The sequence below is a fragment of the Ptychodera flava genome, chromosome 4, assembly GCF_041260155.1.
Source record: "Ptychodera flava strain L36383 chromosome 4, AS_Pfla_20210202, whole genome shotgun sequence".
Taxonomy (NCBI): Eukaryota; Metazoa; Hemichordata; class Enteropneusta; family Ptychoderidae; genus Ptychodera; species Ptychodera flava.
Window position 1 is genome coordinate 35947550 of NC_091931.1, and position 25836 is coordinate 35973385.

A 25836-nucleotide genomic window follows, 5' to 3' on the forward strand; every position below is an offset into this window, starting at 1 on the left:
ATTTTCTTTCATATTTGATGACTGCTTTGCTTGTAACATCCCAATTGCCGAACCTGCTTGTCTACCATTACTGAAATTTTTGTCCTCATTTTGAAAATTTGATAATGACAAGTCATCATTGATGACACAGTCCCCACTTGTTAATGGGTACTTTGATTACAAGTCCTTAGAGAGGATAGAGTCCTTTCGTTAATTGGGTCTAAAATTAAGAGTGAGTTCCATGGTGGCGAAAACGTAAAACCAATGAGGGCTGCCACCCTAATTACAAATGGTCATTAAATAAGTCAATTAGTAATTAATCAACAGGATGTTGCCAAACATTTTTGCATTCTAACACGGACAAATTATCACCTGTACCACATTTCATAAATGATACCACTAAGTGTCAATGAACTGTATTACAGAACTGTGAGATCAACATCTGTAACATGTTTCAACAAATTTTATGAAGTATTTCTGGACATATCTCTCTATTAAATAAAGAAAGTTCAATAAAAATGGAAATTAAAAATTAATTAATATGAAACTGCTAAGAGTCTTCATTCAAATGTTAAAGAAATGTGATCTCAACAACTGTACCAAGTTTCATGAAATTTAAGGAACCGTTTCTTGACATATCAGCCTAATTTACGAAAATGTATTAAACATGCAAATCAGCAGTTAATTGACATGATACTATCACAGTCATATCTTTGCATGCCATAACATTGCTGGATGATCATGGTGTATTTCTGGACATGGGCCACTACGTGGGAAAGTTCATTAAATCTGCAAATTAGTTATTAATTCGAATGAAACTGATGTCTTCATTCAAACGTTAAAGCAATGTGAGCTCAACATCTGTACCAAATTTCAGTAAATTTGAAGAACCATTTCTTGACATATCAGCCTAATTACAAAAATTCATTAAATTTGCAAATCAGCAATTAATCGACATGATAGTACTACATATCTACACATGCCATTATACTATGGAAAGATCAATATCTGTGCCACATTTCATCAAATTTGATGCGGCATTTCTAGACATATCACGCTTATTATGAAAGTTCATCAAATATGCAAATCGGCAACTAATTGACATGATACTGCTTAATGTCTTCACACAGTATTACAGTACTAAGTGATCAACATCTGTACCACATTTCATCAAATCTGATGCAGTATTTCTAGACATACCATCCTAATTACAAAAATTCATCAAATATGCAAATTAGCAATTAATTGATGAAATACTGACATATCTCATTGTGTGCTATCAGAGTTCTGTGTGACGAACATCTTCACAAAGTTTCATCAAATTTAGTGCATTTGCTCTAGAAGAACAGGTCTTTTTTAAAAAGTCATTGTCGATGACATAGTCCCTACTTTTTTAACAAAATGGCCATCACAAGGTTATATTGGATCTGATCACTGAACAAATCGAAGTGCATATGTAAGACATACGGAGTAATCCTTGTACCAAGTTTAAATGAAGTTGCTCAAGGTATCTTTGAGATATCTGTGTGAATGGACGCACACACGCACACAGACATAACCAAAACTATAAGTCCCCCCTGGACGATGTCCCTGGGGACTAATTACCAATTCAATGACATGCTAGTCTACTGTTACTGAAATTTTTTTCGTCATTTTGGAAATTTGACAATAACTACCAATCCGATAACGTTTCTCTTTTTTATGTTCATATTTGATGACTGCTTTGCTTGTAACATCCCGATCACCTAACTTGCTAGTCTACAATTACTGACATTTTGTCCTCATTTTGAAACACTTTGTACGCCCGCCCTCAGGCTGCCAGAGTAAAATTACCTCGCACTTTCCCAGAACTGATTCAGTGTTCTAACAGAGTTGAATGACCTCCATATGTACGTGGAGGCCACGGTGGCAAGTTAATGTTGATGACATAATTTCAAAAGGATACTGTCTGTCTTCTCTATTTTCCCGTCCTTTGGTTTGTCTGTCCCTCTCTCTGTCGCCATCTCTAGTAATCTCTCTCTCTTTGCTTTTACTCTTTGCTCTTTTCACCTCCTTGCCCTCCTTGGCTTCCTTTAGAGTCCATGAAACAAAACATCCATGCAAGTGTCTGTTAAACGCACAGTTTAAACGCACAGTACTGTGGATTTTCACATAATTCATTATGATTTGTACCCTCGGAGATTGCTCAGTGGAGTCTACTATGTCTCCCATGTGTAGACAAATTCATAGACTAGTTGTGAAAATTTTGAAAACGTACTTTGAAGCACACCATTCTTCTCAATTCTCATTTTAAATGATTTGGAAAATTATGCATAATTGAGAGAGGAGATAGCATTTTTGTAAAATTTTCCACTGATTGTGTCTCCAGCTGTACAGAATAATGTGATGGAAAGTAGGGAGACTAGTTGCACCTGTTTCATGAAATAAAAGGATATTAATTTTTTCCAATAGAAATGACAAAAGAAATTTGCATACTAAGTTTTCTCAAAGAATGACCCCTTCAGTTGGTCATAACTTGCTGTCAAAAAGTATTGCACTTGCAGTACCTGCAGAATGTGACTTTTATGGTTGTTTAATGATTATTTGCCAACTTTCACTGAAATATCTAAACGTACTTTTACTAGATATTATATAACAATTATTCTGATGTTGCACATTATTGCTTATATGCAGAACTGAAAAACTTATTAGAAAAGTAACCTTCAATGATGCAAATCAAAGAGAATTGTGGGTAATTTATTGTACTGTGAAACATAATGGCCATTTGTAGTACAATGTACTGGACATATAGATTAAGGTGGTTGGAAAGGCTAGAGCGTCAGTTATAAATTTCAACAAAACTATTAAAATATAAAAGTAGTCAACATTCTCTGTGGAATAAAAAAAACTAGACGTTTGGGCACAAGGCATTGCAGAGTTATAGCCTGTTAAAACTTCTGTAAAACTGACCAAATAAGAAGAAGTTGGGGAGTCCTTAGTGTATTAACTATGGTAGAGGTCCCCTAGCTTTTAATAAAATGTTTGAAAAGGGAAAGTCATTATTTGCTGTTTTTCAGGAAAGTTTGACAAGGTGGTGCTGGCATTCAGAGTGAGTGACAGCTATTGTAAATGCATTTTTAGATTCTTTGAGTGTCAAAGAGGTGTCAAAAGTGAGATTAACCCAAAAAAAGTGCTCTATGACTTCAAAAGAGGGTGCAAATATGGCTTGTTTTCAACATTTTTGACAGAATAACAGTTTTCCTACATAATTGTACACCAATTTAATCCAACTTTGAAATGAGATATGGACATGGAATTTTACAGCCTATTAACAAGGTTAAAGGTAAGATTTGTACGGCACAATTTTCTTGTATTTGAAGTACTTTTTGAAAAATAACATTTTGAAATTTGAAAGAATTTTTAATAATTTTTTTATATATAAACCCATGTAAAATCATGAAAACAAATTTTATTTACAAATCCTGCCGTACAAATCTTACAATAAATAGTGTCAACATATTTATAACTAATTTGGTAATATTAATACTATCCAATTATTATGAAATTCAAATATGTAAAAAAAATATGAAAAATTAAATTTTAATATTTACTGGTGTCATATTTCAAAATCATGGCTGCAAATATACAATTTTTATATTCTTTGGAGAAAATATTAACTAAGGGACTTATCCTGAAAATTTGAACTAAATATCTTGATTCTAACACTTGAAACTTGACATTAACTCTGAGAAAAGAATTGGTGCAAAAATAGCCTTTCCAACCACCTTAAAATAAAGCAATCTATTCATATGTTAATAAGCTTACACTTCCACAACAAAATAGAATGCAAATTAAGTATTGTTATTTAAGGTAAAGGGCGACGAATTCGGACGCGCACACGCTTTAGAACGTTTCTGCGCAGATTTAACTCCAGCCTGCCGCAAATGGGTTATTTTGTAGCGCATGTATTTAACATCACCTGTCATTGTTGAAATTGCGCCTTTACCTAATTTTTTGACCCAGTGTCTTAGAAATACATGTGACCTATAACCTTGTCATATTTTGACCCCCTAGGAAGCTGGTTTTTATTCAATACGAGCGAAAAATTAACATTTCTCTCCCATTTATATGGCGCAAATTACCCATTCACCTGGAGATATTGTAAAAAGTAGCGTGTGACACCCTTTTATTAAAAGTGTAAACTAAATGGTATTATGTCAGGAGTTTATTCACCAAGTTTGGTCAAAATGACACCATTCAAAGCGACAGGAAGAAAGTTCGAAAATTATGAAGTGATATAATTTTGATATCTTCATTTTGTAATCGATACTTATGTTAAAATTTCTTCACAAACATCATGAAAACTATACATTCGATAGATATGGATCTTAAGTCTAGGTATTTATTAAAATTAACTCATTTGCTAAGCGTTTTATAATTGCTTTCTTTAGTTTAAGTGAATTATATCATTTTTATTTATTTCTAACGACGCCATTTTAACGTCCGTTTCCATGGAAACAAGCGTGGTGACCCCCGTTTTTTATTTCATTTTTGAACTTGCACAACTTCCAAGAATATTTGTGCAAAGTTTCAAGAAAATGACACCACAACTTAATTTTGACGTAATTCGTAGTACTTCACCTTAAATTGACCAAGTTGTGGAGAACACTAGCATACACTTGGCATGTGAAAGCTGCTTGCATTTGTGCACATACACTATGAAAGAATTATCTTCAACTTGTACAAGCTGGCTAATTTCAAGTACAGCCCTCCCAACCCATATATAGATGTGAAACTAAATTTAAATTTCATCACTGCGAAGTAGGGTGATGAAAGCATTACATAGTTACTTCACATTCACAGTTGTGAGGATACCCATAAAAGGTAAAAGCCCTGATGAGGATGCCCATAAAAGGTAGCAGCCCTGTTATGAGGATACCCATAAAAGGCAACAGCCCTGTTATGAGGATACCCATAAAAGGCAACAGCCCTGTTATGAGGATACCCATAAAAGGCAACAGCCCTGTTATGAGGATACCCATAAAAGGCAACAGCCCTGTTATGAGGATACCCATAAAAGGTAGCAGCCCTGTTATGAGGATACCCATGAGTATAGGATAACAGCCCTGTTCTGAGGATACCAATAAAAGGCAACAGCCCTGTTATGAGGATACCCATAAAAGGTAACAGCCCTGTTCTGAGGATACCCATAAAAGGTAAGAGCCCCGTTGTGAGGATACCCATAAAAGGCAACTGCCCTGTTATGAGGATACCCACACAGCCAACAGCCATTTGCCATCCACAGTGCAGTTCCAAAGTTTGTTGTATGGTTGAGCACAGCAAGCTATTCTAGAAACCTCTGTGTTTTAAATCTGTAAGTCGTCAAAAAGACTGACCTTTTTACTATCACCTGATTTTGATATCTTCACAGTCTTTGTTTTGGCTTTTTCTCTATCCCTTTCCTTGTCTTTGGACTTCTCTTTATCCCGGTCTTTGTCCTTGGGTTTCTCCCTATCCCTCTCTCTATCTTTGTCCTTTTCCCGGTGACCATCTCTGTCTCTGTCTCTCTCCTTCTCCCTGTCAGAGTCCTTGTCCCAGCTATCGCCCCCAGTACTGTGTCTCTTTCCACTAGCTGACAACACAGAACACAAATTTCGTTGCAATATTGACTGAGATCACATTGGTTCAGGGAATGAAATCCCCAATCATTTCAAATTTTGGTCAATAGAAAAACTGGCCAATATGACAAAAATTTATCTCTCACTATCTTAATAGTCCTCCTTTTTTGTATTTTTGCCATTTCTAACACTAGGGAGGTACAAGTACATGGAATAATGTAATAATAATTGCAGCTTTGTTTTCCTGATGGACTGAGTTGAAATATCTCTAAATTTACAGGTAACCAGTGGAAGGAACTTCTAAAGGAGCATATTTTTGACACAGGCAATCTATTATTCTTTATGTGTACTTATCAAACGCACGACTTGATGGTTTTCGCTTTCCATTTAATTTACAGAACCATTTGCTTTCAATTCAATCCAGACAGGGACATGCCTGTGTAAGCAATACCTATCGTATCAGTAACACAGAGAAAGAAAATAAAAACAAAAGCTTTGCTAGGAGTCAGACATGATGCAGAAAGATCAGGGAGGACACAGAGTCAAAATTTTCACATACAATCGTCATCTTTCCGTCTTTTAACTTCATGATGCTCTCTCTCTCCATCTCCATGATGTTCCCTCTTCTTATCAAATTTCTTCTCCTTGTCCCTGTCTTTGCCGTCTCTATCATGGTGACGATGGTCCTTCTCTCTCTCCTTCAAGCCATCTTTGTCTTTGCTATGACCACTGGAGTGTTCTCTTTCTTTGTCTCTCTCTTTCTCCCTGCTTCCGCTTCTGTCCATTCTCCTATTGCGGTCATGATGGTTGTAACTCTGTAACCAGAAACCGAACATCTGTTTGCTCTGATCTCCCGTACTTTGAGTCATTCTCTTAGGGGTAGCCTAGCTGTGCCAGGTCTGTTTTGCGGAAATGCCACTGGGACATTTCAAGCTGTCTTGTCTAAATCTTTGCAGAACAACTATTATTTGCTCTTTCACTTACTTTCAAATGGTGCACCTCAAGAACACTACATCCAATTTTTATTTTGAAAACAATTAGGTTTACTTAGGTCCTTCCATAGCATTGTGAAGGGAGTAGACCCCTTAGAATTCCATTGATTTGTGAAAGTCTTCATCCTGAACCTGGGTTTCATGAGTCTTGCCAACCCCTCTTGTTTTGTATGGCAAAACTGGACTTATGTAAAGAGGATTGGTTATCGTTGCAACAAAGGGGGACATTTTTACGATGCTGTGCAGATAATTTCAATAAGTGCCTTACACGTTGACATGACACTGAAAAAAATTTACAGAGTAAAATCATAAATTTTCCCTGACATTTAATTTCACTTGTTGTTGTTTGACACATTTTCATTTTCAATTCACTTAGTTTGATTGTGAAACGAGAAATCTATCTTCGCAACATTCACAAGCCAGTGCATTTAATTGAGGGTTCATTTTCCAGCTGTTCAAGATATAATGGAGTCATAGACACTGCATGAAAAGATTCACAATCCTAAAATACATCACAGGTACATACCTCTTGAAATACAATTCCCTGAATCCAAGTTTTCAGTTAGAAATATATACTGCTCTTTCAAACGAGCATTCTTTTGTCAACAATAACACTGCATATTACATACAATGCATTCTTAAAACAGCCCCTGTACTGTACTTTATATTAACACTTTGAGTGCTGTTATTTTTCCCGCCAAAAATTTAGTGCAACATGTTACTAATTTTCATGGATTTTTCTGAAATTTTCTTGATAATTTTTAACCAAATGGATATCACATTTCATTGGCTACACTTTTTATCAAAATTTTGACAAAAATCTGAAAAAATTCGCTGGGATATATTTCATAAAGGCGACAAAAATTGGCTCTGGCGCTCAAAGGGTTAACACTAAAGGGAGAAGAACTAGGTTAAAAAAAGGAAAATATTATCAAGAGTTCTATGTAAAATATTAGGTCTCTAACAGCTATTTCCAATATTCACTATTCCCGAGCTAAAATTTGATTACTATGCTGTACTGCACATGCTCTGCCACTTCTTAATACATTAGGAGGCACAGCATATTATAAATGTGACATTGTTTTTAGCACTTTTTTCCCAACTTTTTTTAAGAAGTTTCCTTGGTCATGCCACTACTCAACATGCAACCAAAACAATCAGCGTTCATAGCCTTACCTTGCTGCTTGTGTCTTTGCTAACACTAGACTCGTGTCTATCCTGTTGTGAGATTAAGAAAAATCAAGAATTTTGTCTTGGGAGTTACAAATGATACCAACATCAGCATTTTGAGAATGTAATAAGATGATGAGTCAATCCATCTGCACCTGGTACCTGTGGAAATAGTTTTCTTAGTCCATTTGCATGAGAAGTGTAAAATTAAAATTTGTCATCGGTTGCTGCCATTCAAATGCTGTAGTGACTTTGAGATCCATCAGTACAACCTGTAGGAGCTAGAATTCAAAGAGGTTTGACATAATGAGCGTGAAGAACAAAATTCTACTAGCACAGCATAACAAGAGATCACTAAAACATCCACGAAAACTTCAAATAATCGGGACAATACACAGTTTGATTGTGAGACTTTAAATCTAATTTTAGACTGAAGTACGGGTAATTTCTAGTCATTATCCTGAAATTTCACATCAGTTTTGCATGTTAATATAAAAATATAAAAAACAACTAGGAGATATAAATGACTTTCCTACCCTTTACATTTTGCAAAGAACACACTAGATAGATGTACCATGAGAACTTTGTCTGGGCTGTCTTGGTAACAGTCAAAAGCATCCTGACAAGTACAATACGTGCATTAAAAATCAATTTTTGAACAATTTATGCTGCTATTAATACCAGTTTGTAGCTTTCCGTTTCAATCTAATGCTTTATACGTCTTCAGATACACACGCCATATACCAACAACTTGTACAAGTATTGAGCAAACCAAACTGATTTGATGGACTAAGTTTCATCCGTGAAGAAGACTGCCAAAACACCAAACAATCGACTCAACACACCTAAATGCAATGGCTTTAGCCAAATTATCAAGTGACCTGTTCAAATACCTTTGGCACAGACACTGTACAACTTTACAGATATCTGTGGTAGGAATTATCGCTCAATGGGGATGGAAAAGCTACATTGTAATTACAAGCTAGATATAGAATGACAGGACTTGATGTCCAATCAGCACATGGAAGTTGCCACTCCAGGTATAGCATTAATATTACTGTTCACGGACCATTAAAGTGCAGATTCTGAGACACTACACCAATAAATCACTGAGTATATTCCCTGCAAGAAAGCATAACTTGTTAGGCTGAGAGAAGGGAACTCTTTAGAATCCACTGATTATCAATCCTCTCCATCTCCAAAGCCACCTTTGGAGACTAAAAAGTGGAGTATTATGTATAATCAAGATGATAAATCAACCAGAAACGCTGTTGTTTTACACTGTGCCTCGGTTCAAATGTCAGCAAATAATGATTTTCTGCTTAAGAGCTGCTGGTTTCAGCGTTACTTGTATCGGAGATCTAGGTGACATCACCAGAACAATACGTTGAATCTTGACTGCTAGCTCTTCAATCCATAAATTAGTCACAAAATGCTACTGTGGGCAATGAACAGTGACACAGTTCAAGGTCATGTTCATCATGACATGAGTCAAATCAGATCATGACAGTAATTGCTATTCGCATCAAAAGTACAATGAACATCAAAAAATACAACACTGCTTATCATGGCTTTCGTCAAATTTTTACAATGTTTGAATACAAAAGAAAAAAAAATTTAAGTTTCATGGTGTGTGCATTTTTTAGAGTACCCACCTTAGGACTGGTTTGCAAAATCTACAAAAATGATGAGAAAGAGTGGAGATCTTGGCTGTGCACGCACTGACGGAGGAGATGTTGGTTGATGTTACACCATACCTGCAGATTTATCTCAGCAATGCTCAACCAAATGACCCTCTGTCTCCCCTCTCTCCCTCTTTCTCTTTCTCTTATTTCTTTCTCTCCCCTCTTGCTTCGGGGGGCTGCCAATACTCACAATGTTGAAGACCAGACTACTCTTTTTTCCCTCTCTCTCTCTCTCTTTCTCTCTCTACCGGGATTACCTATGTTGAGACCTTGAAGCTACCACGGAGATATTTGTTTAAACCACTCCATAACCCATGCTGCCATCCCTGCTGCCAAGTCACCAATTCCCAACCACACACCATTGAAGACTCCACCAGTTTCAGTCAGTCAGCCACCAATTCCACTCTCTCCAAAGGGGGGGATGTGGGGTCCAACCACTCCACAGAAGTTGTAGACTACGTTGAATTTGTCACGATGATTGGATATCTTCTGTCAGAGTAATTACAGCATTTAGAATTTCTTTATTTTTAGATATACCTTTTTACACACTACTACTAACCTTTCCAGCAGATGATGATGATGGGGATGACATATTTCCCTCCAATTTCCGTCGTTTAACTTCTGCAAACAAAAGGGAATGGAATAACGTTGGGAATGGCACAGTTGCATTAAATTCAGCATACACATGACAAGCAGATCTGGCCTTGCATTTGTAACATGAAACGACAAGTACTCAGCAGATGAAGTCAAATGCGTTTAAGATCATCTCTCTCTCTCTCTCTCTCTCTCTCTCTCTCTCTCTGTGCTGATGAAATGATATACATTTCAGATCATTGCCGTGCTCTTTTGAATGCCAATGCCCCCCCCCCCTCCTCTCCCTTCAATAATACTTACCCCTCTCATGTTCCTCTACTCTTGGAGACTGGTCTGGTTTTCTGGATGATTTGCTGGAACCTTGACTAGACGTTGAAGTGTGACTGCCACCTCGGGCGTCTCTCTCCTTACTCGGACCACGACTTTCAAAGCTCTTCTCTTCTCTGTCTCTCTTATCCTTCTCATCACGTTGGCTCTTATCCTCTTTGCCGTGATCTCGTTTTTCTCTCTCATCTTTGCGTGATTTGTCTTTGTCACTTTTTTCATTTTCTTTGTCTTCCCTGCTGTGTGACTTGTCTTTGTCTTCTCTGTGACCCCTCTCTTCTTTTTGAGTTTTCTCTGATTTACTGGATAAATGAGGAAAACAAACATGGTTGACTAAAAATTCACAATTCAAACTGGCAAATCTTATCATACTGTGGGAGCTTCTCAGACACGACAAATTATGTATTGGCAATGTTATACTTTGATAATATTTTCAAACATAAAAAGAAACTTAAATCACGATAAATTTTTGTTTTCAGTTCAACAATTGCAAGTTGTATTCACAGGCAAAACCTTAAAACCAAATAAATTCTCATGCTGGGGGGATGTAACTTTAAAACAAAGCAACAATGATTATATATATAAACAAGGAGACCTCATGTTAGCCACATAAACAATGACAAAGATTTGAAACGTTGGCTATGGTTTGTAATGGTCAAAATCAAATTAGCCAGTTTTTAAACTTATTGAAGCACAAGCCCTACTTAGCATGCTTCTAATTCATTACCACACACAACTGACATAAAAGAGGGCTAAATTTCACACCACATATTATGAGCATTAAAATAATGTATAAACTAATAATATTGTTGAAAAAGCTTTCCCTTTATATTGTAACAGTTTACACTGTCCAAATGTTACACAGGATGTAAGAATCTAACTCACCCTGAAGATTTCTTTTCACTGGATGATGACTGTGCACTTGAACTGGAGCCCTTGCTGGATGTGACACCAGTGGAACTGTTGCTCTTCGTCACCTGGGATTTGCCACTACTGCCACCACTTGTCTTTGCACTTGATTCCTTTGTTTTTTCTTTAAAAATTATGATATATAGAATCTTAACTGAGTGGCAATTATACATACATATTTTCATGCATTATGGCTTGTTTTGTGAGAACTTGTCTGATGATTCAAAGAAGAAGTAAAGAAGATGCATATTTTTTACCATGGATGTTGCCAAACCACTGCACATAATTATGCAAACAGTAACTTAAAACAAAACACATAATGTGGACATCCAATGGTGTGTCTGTTATAGGGTGCTGTACCCATACAATTATCTAATAGATCAATAAAATGCAATAGGATTACACCAACATGTTGTCATTTTATGGATAATTTATTAAAAGGATAATTTGAAATATTATTGACAAGTTATCGATAATGGAAAGCTACCATAAAGTAAAGCATTACCAAAGAATGCAATACCTTTCTTTGGGTTGAAAGGCTGGGCTTCCGGATTAAGATTGGACGTTGTGGCAGAAGAAGCAATGCTAGCAGTACCTGCAGTTGAAGGGTTTGTGGTCTGTGAACCACCGCCTGAATCTGCTTTGTTAACGGGTCCATTGGACTGACTGTTCAGCTGTGTCTGTGACTGCGTCTTGGCCTGCAAGATTAAGATAGACATTGCAAATTCATAATGTATAACACATTTCTTTTTGTATGGAGATTTATAGAATCATGTTGCTAGCTAGAGAGTCTTTCACATGCTGTATGGTCAGGTTTTAAACACTTCCGCTCACACAAATTTGCATCCTATCCTTCAAATAGCTAACACTTCACTTCTCTACAAAATAATTTATTTAGAGTAGCTGAAATTTTTAATGATTTCTTTCACTATTTTTGTTTTGTATATCAATAACAAGTTCTTGTTCTACTCCCCAAAGCATTTTGAAACACAAAATTCAGATTGTCTACACAGCGTCTATATGTGTAAAATGTACTATCACTGAGAATTCACTTGTACACAATAACATTGCAGTCTACAGATGTACAGGTTTGAATTGACAAACTGCATTCTGAGTGTCTAAACATGCTTTAAGGTAGAACAACAAACTGTAGTCGACATCTGAGACAAAAATGGTGAACAACTCTTAAAAGGCTAAAGGTGGTTTCAGTTACTGATCATCTAGGGTTTAAAACCTGTTCAACCCCCAATATCCTGTAAATAAGTTCACACACAGTTACTAATGATAGGTTTGACCAAAAACTATTTTAATAAGGGTTAATAATTTGATCTATTGCATTGCACTCACAGCTGCTTCCTTTTCATCCTTGAGGTGAAAGAGGTTTTCTGGCATCATTGCAGACTTCTTTGCCTTCAGCTGGCCAGAGTAACTGAAAGGAAAGATGTGATTACAAAGTTTCTTGGGAAGAGATTTTAGAGGGAAAAATTACTTTTGAAACTTTATGCTATAACTAGAAGTTATTATGCATTGGAAATCTCTCCTAAGAGAGACATGTGTGACTCATGGTAGGAGGTTCTTTTGAAATTTTTTTATTTCACACATGCATAACTGGGTGAATATCAACAAGTACTGTATGCTGTGCCGTTTACATTTAAAACCATCAGCATTTACAAGATACTGACAATTGTCATAGTCACGTTCAGCACATTATTTTGAAGATCCCAATTTTGTAGTCCCGTTAAATTGTGCAAGTGATGTAAGTTTACTTGAATATTGTAGCAAACAACTCCTACGCGCCAAAGAAATGAAAAAGATACCTTACAAAATATCTTATGGCCTACAGAAAAAGAGAACATATAATCAAAGAATTTAAATAGTATGTTAATTAAATTTAATTGACACAACCACAGTTTTTATATCACTGATATCGTACAGGCTGAAAAGAATGTTGACATTTGTGGGATACCTGTGTCATCAAAAGTACCCTGTGACATGATTTCAATTTGAATATCGAGATAGCGGTGGAGAGTGTGTATCATACACAATTCTTCATGGAAAACATGACAGATTGAGAAGAGAGAGGCATTCTCCCAAAAGCATAAATCTTTCCATTGACCACTATGCAAATACTTGATTGAATCTAGAAAGACTGATGACTCACCCCATGGCTAAAGCGTAAATGTCTGGTCTTTTGTCTTTTTCTTCATGGCGTATTTTGTCCACTCTCCTTTCCAGTGCTTGGCCGAAGTTTTGCACCATTGGGTAGTAAGGCAGGATCTAATGATACAAACAATACATTTCAACGTTACTCTCAATGACAGGCTTATTATTTCCTGTTCATCCCTATCAGCTTTCAACACACAGTCTTCGTTTGTTTCAAGATCATTGACAAGTGGCTTCAAATATGACCCAGTGCAATGTCAATCACCTACTCAACATATAAAACAAGTACATTTGGCAGAGTGCAGATAGTTGCCCATGTTACCCAATACCTTCAATATAGACACTTTACCTTGGTGAGAACAATCAAAGTGTTCCTGATTTGCACGTATTCCTGAGATTCCAAGCAGATCACCACAGCCTTCATAGACAAAAAGAAAGACTTTATATTATAGACATTTATCTAAAATAGATGTTTATCTAAAATGTTTCTAAAAAAAACAGATTTCACTGACTATGACCCAGAATTATTCAAAAGCTTTGCATCTACCAATATCACAATAACAAACTGAATATGCTTCCCGTGATGCTTACAATACCATATCTGTTTTTACTGTAAACAGAATATTTATTACCTTGGTGATTTTATATTGCCATTTGTGACAGACATGTCTAAAGTTTTCATAGTCTAACTGATCCGCTTTACTGCTGGACTCCATATTGCTGGCTCTGAGCACTGTCACAAACCCAGGGTAGTTACCGCATTCCTGCAGAGGAGAGAAAGCAATGGTGACTGTCACACTGAATGTGATATGTCTCCTGCTAATGTTACCATCTACATTGACAGTGGATATGCTGTAGTTTGTATTCCTCAAGCTCTATCAATGACTTCAACATTTGCAGACACCAAATAATGCTATATTAAAAGTGTGTTACGCAGCATCTTTTACCAAACAGCCCAACATCATTTCTATTTATAACAAGTCATCGTTGATGACACAGTCCCCGCTTGCTAATGGGTACTTTGATTACAGGTCCTGTGATAAAAATACTTTGATACAGATGGCACTCAATGGCCAAGAATGAGTTCCATTGTGATGAAAAACATAAAACCAATGTAGGCCACTATCCTAAGGGTCCTTAAATGAGTCAACTGGGAATTAGTTGACAGGATGTTGCAAAACATTTTTTCATACTATCCTGACACTAAAAGATTATCACCGGTACCATATTTCATAAAGTTTAATGCAGTATTTACAACACTATGAGATCAACATCTGTATCAAGTTTCATCAAATTTGACATTGTATTTGTGGATATATCACTCTAATTAGGAAAGTTCATTACATATGCAATTACAAATTAATTAAAATGACACTGATAAATGTCTTTTTCACTGTTGAAGCAATGTGAGCTTAACATCTGTACAAAGTTTCATGAAATTTGATGCAGTATTTCTTGACATATCAGCCTAATTATGAAACTTCAATAATTGACATGATACTGCTACATGACGTGAAACAAATTGACGAGCATGTATGAAATATGTCAATGTCCTATTAACTTTGAATGATACTGGTGGAAATATATCTGAGTTATGGCTCAGTATGAGAAAATTGTAATAAAATCGCCGCCACGCAGCGATATTTGATCTTACCGTTTAAAAAATCAACATGTATATGTATGACATAATTCAATGTCCAGTTACAAACTTTGAATAAAATCAGTTAAGACTTGCCAGAGTTATGGCTCTCGACATGAAAAAAAAACATAACAAAATTGCCACCATGTGGTCATATCGGACCTTATCGAGAAACAAATCAAAGTACATATTTATATCAAAGTACATATGTATACTATAAGTCAATGTCCTTGTACCAACTTTGAATAAATTTGCTTGATACATGTCTGAGTTATGGTTCAGGACATGAGAAATCATAAAAAAAACGGCCACAAGGCGGCCATATTGGATCGTATCACAAAACAAATCAATGTGTATATGTATGACATAGGTCAATATCCTTGTACCAACTTTGAATAAAATCAGTTGAGATATGCCTGAATTATGGCTCTGTACACGAAAAAATCATAACAAAATGGCTGCACAGCAGCCATATTGGATCATATCACAATGACATGCATATCTATGATATTGGTCCATGTCCTTGTACCAACTTTGAATAAAATCGGTTGAAACATGTCTGAGTTATGGCGCTGTACATGAAAAAAATCGTAATAAAATGGCCGCCTGGAGGCCATATTGGATCGTATCACAAAACAAATCGACATGCATATATATGACATAGGTCAATGTCCTTGTACCAACTTTGAATAAAATCGGTTGAGATATGCCTGAGTTATGGCTCTGTACATGAAAAAATCAAAACAAAATGGCCGCCTGGCGGCCATATTGGATCGTATCACAAAAAAAATCAATGTGCATATGTATGACATTGGTCATTGTCCTCGTACCAACTTTGAATAAAATCGGTTGAAACTTGCCTGAGTTATGGCTCTGTACATGAAAAAATCGTAATAAAATGGCCGCCTGGCAGCCATATTGGATCATATCACAAAACAAATTGACGTGCATATCTATTACATTGGTCAATGTCCTTGTACCAACTTTGAATAAAATCGGTTGAAACATGTCTGAGTTATGGCTCCGTACATGAAAAAATTGTAATAAAATGGCCGTCTGGCGGCCATATTGGATCGTATCGCAAAATAAATCGATGTGCATCTGTAGGTCATAGTGCTATGCCTTTGTGCCAAGTTTGAACAAAATTGGTTCAGCAGTATCTGAGAAACTGTTGATGACGGACGGACGGACGGACGGACGGACGGACGGACACACGGACGGGACCCAATCTATAAGTCCCCGCCGGACTTCGTCCGCGGGGACTAATAAAGCACTCTTACTCACACCATAAAAGTTGTCTTGCTGTGTAAAATAGTACTCGACTTTGAGCAAATAAAATATCATATCCAAAAATAAACTCTATACATACGTGAAAAGGAATACATGCAGAAAATTGTCAACATTGAAGAATGATCTCACCTTCTCATAGATGTGTTTCTCACTGTGCCACCTCATAACTGTCTCCAGCATTGCACATAGAAATCTACCGTACCGACTAGCCTCATTCTCTGTACAGCTTGCTACGATGTACGAAATATCTGAAAACACCTGTTACAGAGCAATAACACAGTGGTGTGAGTGAACAAAACCAAGTTGAACAACCAGTATTGTATACGACAGTAACCTTTGCAGGATGTTAAAGATATAGATCTCTACAAGAGGTGTAGCAATTTTGCTTTATCAATGATTATCTTAAAGCATATGCATCTTATATGGCTGTGGTCGTCTCCATTTTGGTTTTATTATACAGTAAGATAGAGAATGTACGAGTCGTATATTTGTTTCTTCTGAGATGAAGAAATCTTTTAATTAAATGTCAGCTTCATGATACATGTTCAGCACTAAATGCAATAACTTTTTAGTATGAAAGTTTGTCTAGCCTTCCAGTAGTTAGCCACACTTGCATTATCACCTTTGACTCAACGACAGTAGTCTCACTTTTTTTTTCACTTGGAATGATAAACAAGTGTACTCTGCACACAGGAGTTGAAAGTCTTCCAATTCTGTACCTACCCTATCATAACACAAGAGTGTGGAGAAGTTTGGTGTCTTGAGACTGTGGATAGTGTGTACAAACTTAGCACAGTAGACACTATCGCTGGCAGTGAAACAACAGCGTGGAAATACACACAACTGTAAAAATTGTGTTATTGTATCATTTTTTGTGGACCCTACAGAACAAAGGAAAAAACACCTTGGATTAGTAAAGTAGTCAAAACTACATTGACACTTTTAAACATAGAAAAGGTTTGAAAAAGCTGGTATGGCTCAAGAATATTTCCCTATCAAAAAGATTTGCTTTCAATGGTACAGTAGTAATTGAAAAGAAAAAGCTGCTGTAAAGACTAACTCTGCATATGGTAATTCCAACTTAAAAATGGTTTATTATCTTTTTTGCAATGCATCATGTCAAATGTGTGGCTAAAACCCTTTCACCACCATGGTTTGGCCTAAACCCATTGTTATCAATGGTAAATATGGACCTGTTTACAGGGAATTGGGGTGAACAGGTTAATCATACTGAAACATTACAAAACAACCGACAATCTCTTGTTGACAGCTACGGAAAGAATATGTTTTTGTATGCTAGAACAAAAAGGACTGCAAAACATCCTTTCCATGAGATGTCGTCTTTTAGCAAACACTTACTTGACTGGAACCAGTTATCTTTTTCATGTTTAAACCTGGCAATCACTCTTTGGCAATGTTCTTGTTGTTTCTTCTCTTCATCTTTCAGCTTGTCTATCAGTAGATTGTACTTCTCTTTTTCTTTCCTCTTTTTACTCGGTGCCTGAGAGGTGAAGGTGAAAATATGACAAAAGAATCAGTGAAAAAGATGAAAAAAGACTACATGTGTTTATAGCAGTAATTATCGTCTGTGTGTCTGTGTACAGCATCAAAATTAGTAGTTTAGTATCTTGATAGCCAATCCGAGTCACTATAGTCTAGGCTCATATAAAATCATTCTGTCACCCTTTCATTACAACATAAGAAATTCAAAACAAATTGTCATTCATATGTTTTGCTGCAGATAGACCTGTGTATTTGCATCATCAATCTTACTTTCGATAACCTGTTCACCCCTAATTCCCTGTACACCAGTCCACACTCACCATTGATAAAACAATGGCTTTGGGCAAGACCATGCTGGTGAAAGGGTAAAATTCTGCCTATGAGTACACAAATATGGGTTCTTACCACATCTCTGTTGTCTTCCAAAGTTGCTAGTTGACCTTTGATCTTTGTGATTTCTTTTTCATAACTGTTGCTAGGCACATACAGATCGTACATGGAAAGGGCCCAAAATGTCACGTAAAATTGTGGACTGCAAGACATAGGATACACACACACAAAATGTTGAGTTACAACTCATGAACAGACCAATTGAACTACTCTATGCCTTACAGCTTTGAAAATCATTAAAAATTATTAACAAATGTTCACTTTGTCACTTGCCTGTGTAAAACTTGTCACTGGTGAAAATAAAGATCTTGTGCACATTGCTAAAAAAGTTTTTGGTTTCTCTCTAGGATATTATTCCTATCTCAAGTAAAACACAGTAAAACAGTTTCTACTACTTTGATCACAAACTGAACTCTTTTCCAAATTTCTGTTAAAACTGACCTGACGTCATCCCAGACTTTGGGTATATGTAATGTTCGGACAGACTCTGTGACTGGAGTTAGTACTGTTTCTACAGCCTGGATATAACGTTGTGACTTTTGACTTCCTGAAGTTGACTGTTTGCTGCCCTTCTCTGCTTTCTTCAGCTCATCCACTTTGGCCTACAATATAACAAATAATGAAAACTTAACAGTCCACTGAGTATTTCACAGTCTAACAGCTAGAAGTAGCGGCTCAGACATTTTATTATGTTTCTTAATTTCTCTCAGTTGAATATCAAATAGTTCTTTCATGCTTCGTACATTGCTGAAATGTACTATGTAAGACAAAGGTTATGACATCGAACTTCAGCGAGTGCTGATTAAACATTACATTACTGCATGTCAAAGAAACACCAAAGACATAATCAGAAGTTACAGATGTTTTCACTGCACAGACATTAACAAAGTTCACAATGTTACTATTTTATGATATTGTATCTTCAGGATGCAATCCTAATCATTGTAGGAAAAGATGGCAATGAGGATTAGACTCTATATATCATACCCAAAACAGAATATCAATTTCAGAACCATTTCTTTTACAGTTATGCTCAACGGAAAGTAGACGATGAGATTAAATGAGACCTTACTCAATTACTAATTTACATCAGACACTTTATTTCTAAAACTACACTAGTACCTCACAATATTGCTTGCGAGCGGCAAGTTCTCAAAGACAAGAATAACAAATACCAGACCTAAATGATTCCTTAACATAACAGTCGCTTGCCTGCTTCTCTGCCGACATGAGTGCCTTATCTCTTTCCACTGTTTATTGCCGTAATCTTATACCACGATACTAATTACACAGCGACAAAAAGACAACTGTAAGTTGGCTGAAGCATGAAGTAACATATGTGCCTCTCAAAGAGATATTAAAGGCAAATAATGAAACATCTTCATCATTCATGAATCAAACGTTTTGTCTGAAAAGCTCTTGCAAAGATATCTTGAACAGACAATAATTATATGGTTTCTCTGGTTTGGCGAGTAAATCTTGTAGAGGATTATACAAATCTGTAATTGACCCTCATCAATTTTGAGCCATTGAATAACAGATAGACAAAGTCTCATTTGATTGGATATAATAAACACAAAACGTTAAACATCCCAATCAAATGTACTTGGAAGAGTATGCATGAGAATAGTTGCACCACTGTTTGACTGCTAGAAGAGATACACAGAACAGTGGACACATAGACAGTATTTCACATTAATCATCAGTAGCTTAGGAATTGTAAAGTTGGCGATATGGTACATAGCTAGAGACCCCCATGCGTGATAACATTGCCAATTGTATCCAAATGTTTTTGTCCACACTTATCTTCACTCTAGCACAAATTACAGAGTGGCAGTTGATTGTAACATTTTCACCACCATGGTTTGGCAAAATACCCATTGTTATCAATTGTAAGTGTGGACCTGTTTTACAAAGAATTAGGGGGGTTAGGTCGAGGCATTTTCATACAAAGAATTAGGGGTAATCTGTTTTAAGGCATTTTAGTGTCAAAGAAAATGAAAATTGGCAAAAGCAGAAGTCATGATTTTAAAGATTGAAAAATCCAATCTACTTGACACTTACTGAGCAGTGTCTTAACAATGTCGGCCGGTCTACCCCAGCGATGACGTTCATTTCAGCAAGAACTACAGTTGTCTTTTTGTCGCTGTGTAATTAGTATCGTGGTATAAGATTACGGCAATAAACCAGTGGAAAGAGATAAGGCACTCATGTCGGCAGAGAAGCAGGCAAGCGACTGTTATGTTAAGGAATCATTTAGGTCTGGTATTTGTTATTCTTGTCTTTGAGAACTTGCCGCTCGCAAGCAATATTGTGAGGTACTAGTGTAGTTTTAGAAATAAAGTGTCTGATGTAAATTAGTAATTGAGTAAGGTATCATTTAATCTCATCGTCTACTTTCCGTTGAGCATAACTGTAATGACCTTTTTTCGACTTTTTGACTATAAGTTGGAATGACAGCCCCTAAAGCCATCAATACAAAAAATGCACCACACATATCTTTCACATCCACCACCCAGAACTGAAAGAAACCAAAAACCCACAGTAGAGGAAAGTGTATGAAACTCACGGCAATAGCATGGGCAAACATTGGCCTGTACATGAAGAAGGCAGCATCCGGGGTGATGTGACATCCTTCAACCATGTCGCCGAGGGGAGGCAGTTTCTTTGTGTAGTCTTCAGCGGCAAGCTGTGATGCCAGGAACCCACCGAATTGCACCAAGGTATCTTGACACTGTCGATGGATGAATATTTTCAGCAAGTGAAAACTGACTGCACGTTCAGCCATTATTAAAGAATACACAACTGCCTCTTGATACGTTTGTAAAGTGATTGTATCCTTTTTTTTGCCTGTTAAAATGTTGGACTCATATCTGTTGCAGAAATATCAGAAAGACCAACAATAATGTTAACTTTCTTAAGATGTTGTTTGTGCGATTACTTTCTCTTTGTTTCCTCTCAGGAAATGAACAACAAGTGGTCTAAACTATCTCTGGTCTACGCTATCACATTATATACCTCTTTCTTAAACATTTTACGCTGTCATATACACAAAATATGAAATATTGATAAATGAGAACTGTTGTACCTTCATCTACTAAATACACATTCAAATTCCTAGGCTTTTTTTAACAAGTCATCGAAAGATGACACAGTCCCCGCTGTTTACATTGTTTGGAATGTTTAGTAGCTGTAAACTACTGATAATTGTGTTAATGTTGAATTCTGAGTATCATTAGGCGATTTCTGAAATGTCTTGATTGTTTCGTTTTTACATCATTTCACCGCTTGGGGGCGCTGCCGGTGGGGGTGGATGATTTTATTGCGTCTGCAAGGAAATTTCCACCTGACACCACAGGGGGCTCTTGCTCCTTGTTTATTTGTGTCTGTGTTTGTTTGTGTGTTTGTGTTTGTTTATTTGTTATTTTTAATAAAACAACAGCGAAAAGCTGTTTTGTTAATATTTGTCAATAAAGAGCAGTTTATTTATTTATTTGTTTGTTTGTTTGTTTGTTTATATTAATTACCGATGGTTAGGGTTAGGGTTAGGTTAGGGTTAGGGTCAGGGTTAGGGTTAGGGTTAGGTTAGGGCTAGGGTTAGGGTTGGACGTATTCACTCCCTCTATATATTCAGAGAGGGAGTGAATACGTCCAACCCTAACCCTAACCCTAACCTAACCCTAACCCTAACACTAACCCTAACCCTAACCTAACCCTAACCCTAATCTAACACTAACCCTACCTAACCCTAACCCTAACCTAACCCTAACCATCGGTAATTAATATAAACAAACAAACAAATAAATAAACTGCTCTTTATTGACAAATATTAACAAAACAGCTTTTCGCTGTTATTTTATTAAACATATCAAATAAACAAACACAAACACATACACACAAACAAACGCAGACACAAATAAACAAGGAGCAAGTGCCCCCTGTGCTGACACCCGTCAACATTATTTAGCAGGCTTTCTCATAAAAATGTGTCATGACAGGTCGGCAATGTAACAATGTGTGGTCTGACAGACAACAGAAACACACTAAATTAAATACTAAATACGGCATCGGTTTCAGATCGAACACGGTGCATCGCTATAAAGCGCCATTGGTGCAGCTAGCTTTATATTAAACAATCGGGAGAAAATGAACAAAAGCACAGCATCTGAGCCAGTGTTTCATCAAGTTTTCATCGATGCGTATGCCCTATGCATGAGGTCATTGAAATTGCTTACTGGGCTAATTTAAATGCGAATCATGAACAAAACTTGAATCGGAATGAATAAAAATAATCATACTACTATGCAATGTAATCAACTTCTGTTCTCCGTGTTTTATTTCTGATGTCATAGAAAACATTTCAATCAACAACGAAACCAGAGTCCTTGTAATATCGAAACTAGTCTTTCGTCGACTTTGCCGAGAAAATGTCTATCGAATGGCTTTGTGATCAATCAAGCTTTATCAATACCAACACTATCATAAACGGGCCATTGTTTACTTTGACAAATCCCAATAACATTCAACATCTAAGAATTCCTAGGGTTTCTGCGAGCCCTCGAGGCAAATATCTATCTTGCTCTGCCGTACGGGAAATCGGCAACACACGGCCCTTCCATTGAGAGCAACATGAAATTATCTACATTGCCGTCGGAAAATCTACTACGGGCTCCTGTTTTAGCAGCTGAAGCCCTTTTCGCATGCAACCAAGGATACAGGAATTACTACTGCAATACATGTCAATTGTCGAACTGCAGGAAACCTTTCCGCATATTCTTGAATTAGCAAACGACATGACTCCGAGTTCTCAGCGTAAACTTCGCTTGTCTGAAGTCGTTTCTAAACGCGTTGCTGTAAGTGCTCATGGTTTACGTAGTCTGATCCAAGATGATCGATGAAGTTTCAAGTGCCTCGATACCGTAGTCACAGAGTTCATTGTCAATCTCTGGGTATTTACTTGCATTTATGACTTTGTCAAGACACAATAGGATATTAGTACATGTAGTACAGTTGGCAGGAAATCGCTCCTCCGTTCGCTGTATCAAATGTTCGGCGCGATGAAGCGTCGACACGAGTTTGCACAGGCAAAGCGGATGACGCAGCTCTCATTAGCATATGTCAGGTCGTGTGGTTGGCTTCAATTTCTTCTCTGAACTCGCGTTCATGATTCCTTTACATCTAACACTGTCCGTAATTCTGCGATGGTCGACTGTATCATTGGTTGTATTATCGAAAGGTTGCGTTCATGATTCCTTTACATCTAACACTGTCCGTAATTCTGCGATGGTCGACTGTATCATTGGTTGTATTATCGAAAGGTTTGCATCCTGACTATGAAAGACAAAATTACATTGGTCAATGATCGGCATCATCAACATGCATGTCATGGCTATACGAACGAATATTGTTTGCTTCAGCAAGCTGTCTGCAACGTTATTATTTGCGGCATTCATCACCAAACTCCAAAAACAGCGCGGGCCTTCGCACCGTTACGCTCCACCAAGGGATAGCCATCGGGCAGAGCATGGCTCCTTCAGACTTTGAAAGTCGACGTTCTTTCTCGAGTATTTTATTTCGATCCCGTACTAGCCGTTCTTTCAAATTCCGAGTAGCGAAAAAAGTTGAATATTAATGACGGTTTTTCGGTACTGCATTACTTTGCGGACGGCATCATTCGTGGCCAATGCAGTCGACGTATCCTTTACGCTCAAGACAAACAGAATCATTAGAGCATCTATGTGCGTTGGCACAATCAATCGTAGGGCGACATAAAGCTGATCAGCGTGAGGCATGTGATCACCAGCGATTCAAATCGTCTGACCATACCATTATTTTACGGGAGCCCGCATAAACAACCGTAGTACTTGTCAACGATGACGTTTAAAACTGACGAGATGACATTTTTTGCAAATTACTAAAGCTTTCTGTGGCTCTCGTTCATCACGACAGACAACGCTTGACGCCTAATACTCCTAAAACTGACCAACCGAAACCGTCACCAGTCCTGCGAAATACCTTTTGGAATCGACTACAACCTTTGCTAGCGTCTCCCCCATAAATAATCGTACAGTCCGGTGATTTACGTCATCAGTGTATTTACATGATCCAAACATTGGCTTCAAATTCGGATTCAGAAAAAAAAGTCTGAATAAAAGACATCAAGAGTAATTTGGTGACTAAATTGAATTATTTTGAGATAATAAGGACTGTGCATCAAGAGACCATATGGTACTACATTTATGCCCAGTTACAAAACGATCGCTTCACAGATGCCACAGAAATCGTTGATGACAGGCGCACGGACGGAAGGACGCCGGGACGGACATGACCTAACCCATAAAGTCCCCGCTTGCGGGACTTAACAATATGACCAACTTTTATTGTGCAGCCAAAGCATTTTCTGCGGAAAAGTTGGGTGTCTACAAAAACACTGTCAGGCCACACTTCGCACTGACCTGATCAAAAAGTTTTCCAACAAGTTTGAGATGCCTTTCGCTGCCTTCTTTGAAGACGATACAATTCCTCTGTTGTGCCATGAGCAGACACAGTGGCATTGCTAGGTCATTGTCCAGCAGAGAATCCTTCAACCTCTGAGACGACTTCTTGGTATTCCTGACTTGGGAGAAGTAACCACCCTGATTGGAGAGAAGACAAGTGGAGAGAGGTGCGTAAGTTTAACCCTTTGAGCGCTGTAATTTTTTCCCGCCCAAATTTTAGTGCAAAATTTTACCAATTTCTATAAATTTTTCTGTAATTTTTTAATAATTTTGGACCGAATTGACATCACATTTCATTGGCTATAGTTTTTTCTCAAAATTTTGGCAAAAATCTGAGAAAAATTGACTGGGGTTTATTATATAAAGGGGACAAAAATAGACTTTGGCGCTCAAAGGGTTAACATGAATCATCTCCACTGAGAGTTTAACTTCACCTGCTTCCTGCTCAGTCCACCTTGTTGGTGAACAAAAATCAAAGAATGACATGTCCCTCTCAACACATTTTTATAACAATACTACAGATTTGAATATTAGAAGACCCTCCACATATGTCACATACATGACTATGATTTCTGCAGACTTGTCACTCTGGACAGGTATAAATCTAGTCATTTATCTGACTTGATCTAATGGCAGTAATGAGTGTCACAGCAGTATGCCTATGTGATCTCCTGATTAACTTGACTTTTACGCTGATTTTGAATAAATTGACCTACTCGCAAGAACCAACTGGCAATTGAAGTGTTATTTTCAATTCACAAGTAAAAATATTCTATTCACACATTCATCGTTTTATGATAGAAAACTCCTAATAGTTATCACCTGACACACCTTGACTTACGTTATTTACAGCACCTATTACAAAGAGACTGGTGATTTTCTGTTTTCAAAGCACCTACAAATTTACTGAAAATGCAGTACAGTCACCGTCATGCAGGTTTCAATTTACCAATCAGTTGGTTATTTTTACCTCCGCCCTGAGTAATTCACCACCTGCCAAGGCATCTAACTGGTCGACGGTAATCTCTTCTGATGATTCAATCCCAGACATCTTCTGTACAACCTCTTTTAGTATTAACAGATCAAAACTGTAGATGAGAGAGT

At 37.1% G+C, this 25836-nt stretch overlaps 1 protein-coding gene across 4 annotated transcripts in view; it reads right to left on the reverse strand.

Annotated features, from left to right (window-relative positions):
- Positions 1 to 25836, reverse strand: part of LOC139131606 (THO complex subunit 2-like) — a 48857-nt gene that overhangs the window by 4171 nt on the left and 18850 nt on the right. The window contains exons 19-38 of one of the 4 annotated variants that reach the window (XR_011552164.1): positions 25703 to 25820; positions 24691 to 24870; positions 20805 to 20969; positions 18677 to 18837; positions 18251 to 18377; positions 17702 to 17843; positions 17066 to 17223; positions 16472 to 16600; positions 14046 to 14177; positions 13763 to 13831; positions 13412 to 13527; positions 12598 to 12679; positions 11846 to 11948; positions 11227 to 11374; positions 10318 to 10643; positions 9394 to 10044; positions 7745 to 7786; positions 6136 to 6391; positions 5355 to 5590; positions 1925 to 2049 (exon numbers count right to left, since the gene is read on the reverse strand). Coding sequence is in view for 2 of the 4 variants with exons in the window: in XM_070697728.1 (XP_070553829.1) it covers positions 1925 to 2049; positions 5355 to 5590; positions 6136 to 6391; positions 7745 to 7786; positions 9983 to 10044; positions 10318 to 10643; positions 11227 to 11374; positions 11771 to 11948; positions 12598 to 12679; positions 13412 to 13527; positions 13763 to 13831; positions 14046 to 14177; positions 16472 to 16600; positions 17066 to 17223; positions 17702 to 17843; positions 18251 to 18377; positions 18677 to 18837; positions 20805 to 20969; positions 24691 to 24870; positions 25703 to 25820 (2952 nt within the window). In the remaining 2 variants the exon portion in view is untranslated. Of the gene's footprint in view, positions 1 to 1924; positions 2050 to 5354; positions 5591 to 6135; positions 6392 to 7744; positions 7787 to 9393; positions 10045 to 10317; positions 10644 to 11226; positions 11375 to 11770; positions 11949 to 12597; positions 12680 to 13411; positions 13528 to 13762; positions 13832 to 14045; positions 14178 to 16471; positions 16601 to 17065; positions 17224 to 17701; positions 17844 to 18250; positions 18378 to 18676; positions 18838 to 20804; positions 20970 to 24690; positions 24871 to 25702; positions 25821 to 25836 lie in introns of all 4 variants that reach the window. The other 3 variants (XR_011552163.1, XM_070697729.1, XM_070697728.1) reach the window with 3 other exon arrangements.